The sequence below is a fragment of the Octopus bimaculoides genome, chromosome 11 (genome assembly GCF_001194135.2).
Source record: "Octopus bimaculoides isolate UCB-OBI-ISO-001 chromosome 11, ASM119413v2, whole genome shotgun sequence".
Lineage (NCBI taxonomy): Eukaryota > Metazoa > Mollusca > Cephalopoda > Octopoda > Octopodidae > Octopus > Octopus bimaculoides.
In genome coordinates, this window is record NC_068991.1 from 78,349,561 (window position 1) to 78,354,055 (window position 4,495).

General features: G+C 37.8%; 1 protein-coding gene across 1 annotated transcript in view; it reads left to right on the plus strand.

The window, feature by feature from the left end:
• Window positions 1-4,495, plus strand: part of LOC106868584 (RNA-binding protein lark) — a gene marked incomplete at its 3' end in the record, with an annotated part of 20,921 nt that overhangs the window by 1,555 nt on the left and 14,871 nt on the right. The window contains exon 2 of the mRNA XM_014913915.2: window positions 2,240-2,374. Coding sequence (XP_014769401.1) covers window positions 2,252-2,374 — 123 coding nt within the window. The remainder of the gene's footprint in view (window positions 1-2,239; window positions 2,375-4,495) is intronic.

The following is a 4,495-nucleotide window of genomic DNA, read 5'->3' on the forward strand; positions in this document are numbered from 1 at the left end:
GAACCATAGCTACTATTTCTAGCGTATCAGGCGACTGCCTAAAGCTACTTTCGATAGTGCGGTTTCTTATTAAATCATGAGATGTCTCTAGTTGTTGATTTGTAAGTAAACGGTGACTAGGGAGATTTTCTACCCAAAAGGGGGGCGACCATGTAGAGGTTACCTCGTGCCTGTCTCTGAGCAGTGCATGCTTCATGCATCTATGAATAAATGTGTATTAGTCATTCAGGTCACGTCGGAAGGTGAAATAGTTTTGTCGTGATGAAGCAAAGAAGTGTAGACATTTCCAACAGAATCCGTTTTTTTTTTTTTTTTCGTCTGAGATAAACAAAGATGCTGAATAGATATATATCACTAAAGGTCCACAAATTCTGCTTTCAATGATATGTTTTAGGGTGATGCTTTTAATTTCGTCTACAGATTATATGGCGAAGACTCACCTCTAATTAGGCTGAAATCTTACCGACCATGCTTTGATTTCTCTCTTTATATTTCTGGTCAGTACAATGGTAATTTTTTTTTTATTTGCAAAAGCAATGAAACATTAAATTTATATTTTTGGCTGCTGAGGAAACAATTCGATTCATTTAAATGATTTCAATTGATAATCAAAACCGACCCCCCCACCCCCACCGCGCACACGTTTTCTTTTCATTTCGAAGTTCTTTGTTGCGTTTTAATTGTCATCCACATCCAGCCAGCGGACGCGGGAAAGTGTCTCGAAATTCTTCAGTTAAATATTCACATCGTTAATTTCAACACTGGTTTGACTAACATGGTAGCTATGATCAAATCTGTTCTAGGCATTGTGAAGCTCTCCATTCAAAAATAACTGTTTAACCTAACGTTTTGCCATGATGAGCAGTCATAATTTATCAGTTGGAACAAACCATTCGTGATTTTATTGGGATCCTCAAATCAGTCAATAGCCCTAAACACGTCTCCAGTGAGTGCCCAGCTCCCTAAGCGCCATTGTTTAAAAAGCAAACTACAAACCGGCGCGGCTGAACACTAGATGTTCTTTCTAGCCATCACCATCTTGCCTGAGGTGGATTTGGCTGTTATTTCTGAAAGGTCTAATGATTATATAGTAGCTCCCCTTCTTTTCGATGACTGCAAGCAGACATCATGAATGCTTTTTAACATATATTCCCTTGGGTTTCTTACTATCGAGCATCATCCAATAGATCTAATTATTGCCACTGATATATTATACCGATTCAATACAATCGATTAGCCGCTCTCTAATTATTGGCCTTGTTTAGTCAAAACCGAACTTGATCCGCTAACATGACGCTGCGTAGCATCTGTTCATTTAATTGTTTTTCTATGATAAAGGGTTATCTGTGTTGAATTGAGTGAATAAAATGTATAATTAAAATTGACACAATTAGCTCAATTGTATCTATATTATTTTAACGAGTTTATTTTCTATTCAATTAGCATTCCCATCTCAGATGGAGGAAATTAAATGTTAATAAAAATTATATATTGCCTTTTATTTTGTCTTCAATAATTTCCTTTCTGGCAAGAAAGAAGGCTTATTTTGCTTAATTTCCTGAGTAGCAAATAAATACAGGAAAACCTTTTGCATTCTACGTCTCTTTCTATTCAAGTGATGGGAGAATTTTTTAAAATAAAGCAACGAAACCATACCAGCGCTGTTATAATTTTGTCTTTCGGGCACCTTGTTATATTGAAGGAGTAAACTTTCGTAATTTCCTCCGTTTTTGTTACACATGAGGTACATTATATTCTGCAATGTTTATACGATATAATATATATTTAGAAATGTTTCGCAACCGAATCCAAAGTGTCAGTCTTCGGTCACGCAATAACACTGATAGTACAAAAGAAAAAGCGCTTATTTAAACACTTTTCATTTACTACAGATACAAGTTTATTTTCGTTCTATATGTGTTTTCTGAAGTAGTTAACCGTCGCAAATGAAGCCAACTAAAAATAGAATGGAGTTAGATTCAACTGAACGAACTTGCTGCTTGCATCACAGCACCCGACCGTAAAGCACTTCTTTCTGCAACAGTTATATTATTGCCTTTTTTGATGTGGAGAATATAACGAAAAAGGATTATTTGGCATTCTTTCGGCGCCGAAAGAATGCCGATTATTTCTCTGTGTGTGTTTTTTTATATTTATTTGTTGTTAATAAATGATGCTGCGATGTGTAATTGATTCGTGATTCTTCACGTACCAATGATTGTCTTTGTTCTCCTTTCAGCAGCCGCTAACAATGCCTACAAAAATATTCGTTGGTAACGTTAACCCCACCACCAAAGCAGAACAATTACGGGTTTTGTTCGAGAAATATGGCAAAGTCACCGAGTGTGACATAATAAGAAATTATGCTTTTGTGGTAAGCTCTTTGTTTCTTTTATTTTCAAAACACTAATCACTGTCGATTGTTTTTAAATAGCTTCGTTTTGTCCTGGTGGTAAGGATGATTAATGACTCACCAGTGCGAGCCAGTTTAACCTATTTATTTGAATAACGGTGAATATGATAACCACAGGGGTGAATCTGCTTTTACGGATGTAATTTTGTCTCCTTTACCGTTTCAAGTTAGGCCTTTGCTAAAATTCCTTCATTTCTCGGCGAGGATAAAATATGTGCCAATGTTTATGCGGAGTCTATATGGTTTAGAAATCAAGTGATAATTTGTGTTGGTGAATCGGAATGGTAGTCAAAATCGAAGTCTAAGCTTGTTTTTTGTCCAGGTTTGTCTTGTTTGAACAGAATTAATATCAAGGATATTCTAGTCTTGGCCATATTTTTTCCAGTTTGGATGCGATTTCTACGAGGTTCAGTGATTGCATAGAGCAGTGGTTCCCAGCCCGTTTATTCAAATGAGTTTTCCCACGGACCCCTTTTAATATGCTTATCCTTATATTTATATAAAATTTTGAATTTAGTTCACGGACCCCAGGTTGGGAACCACTGGCGTAGAGGTTCCTCTGTTGTGTTGTGAGATCTGTCAGGAGTTAACGTTTCCGTTGAAGCCCTTCACCAGGTGAGAAGTGTGTTGGAAAGGTATATTTAGGCCTACTAATGCAGTGTGGATGAAAGGCGGTCTGAAATGTTACTCTACATATAAACGTCATGTGAACTAACAAGATAGCTTCCTGTGCAGAAATTTCCACTCCTTTTTGTCTTTTAAACATTTTGATGTGCTCGTTGCACTTTGCTGTAAAGGAACATGCATGTGTTGGAGCAGTGCATTGAAACACTGCAATTTTCTAAATATATTAGGCGACTATTTCTTGAACTGCTAAAGATAGAGCCTGGATCTATTCAGAGTTGAATAACTGCATGCATATATATTGCCACTTATCTTCATGCCTTTGGTAAAAATGAAACGTAAAAAGCACCATCCGAACGTGGCCAATGCCAGAACCCCCTGACTGGCTCTCGTGCCAGTGGCACGTTAAAAAGTACTGTCTGAACATGGCCAATGCCAGAACCCCCTGACTGGCTCTCGTGCCAGTGGCACGTAAAAAGCACTGTCTAAACGTGATCGATGCCAGGCCCGCCTAACTGGTTCCTGTGCCAGTGGCATGTAAAAAGCACCCACTGCATGCTCGGAGTGCTTGGCGTTAGGAAGGGCATCCAGCTGTAGAAACATTTCCAGATCAGATTGGAACCTGTCACAGCTGCTGGCTCTCCAGACCTGTCAAACCGTCCAACCCATGCCAGCATGGAAAACGGACGTTAACGATGATGATGATATGCAACAATTGCCTTCTCTTTACAACTTCAATGAAACCTGAATAAAGGAAATACTTTAAAAAGAAATTAGTCCCTGTGTGTTGTGACCAGAAGGGTTGGTGATGGGAAGGGCTCTGGAAGTCTGCCTCAGAAAACCCATCCAACATGTGACACCATGGAAAAGTGACTTCTGCTTCTTCTTACATTAAAAGAAAACTTTTTATCGATCTTCAAAGCATGTACTAAACTCTCAAATTGAACAAACTGGCACAAATGATACTTTGTTCAGCCTCAGATTATAATGCCTTTAAAAAATAGGGAAGGATACATTGTATAATGCAGTCCCACATATGGCATGCATTACAAAAATGTGTAAACCAGATGATTGTAGTTGATTGGTTAAAGGGGTTTTTTGATCAGAGAACTAAACAATGGTAACTAGTCTTCACACAATGCCAGTTTTGTATTCTGTGCTTTCTCACTTCAGTAGGAGGAGCAGGTAGGTACAATCTACATAAAATAAACAACTGGTGTCTCATTGAAAGAAAAACCCTACTGTATATGCAATATTGTATACATGCTTTGAAATCAGTAAGAAATAAATCCTTCCTATTGATAACTTGGAAAAATAGTTTGAATTTTATGCAAAACACATTAAACAACAGGTGTTGTGTAGAACAGAAGCACATCCCCAGATGTCATCCTCATGTATGTTCTTTGAGTAAACAAGTTAGAAATGGAAGCAGTAATGGACGAAAATAGCACTTGGCAT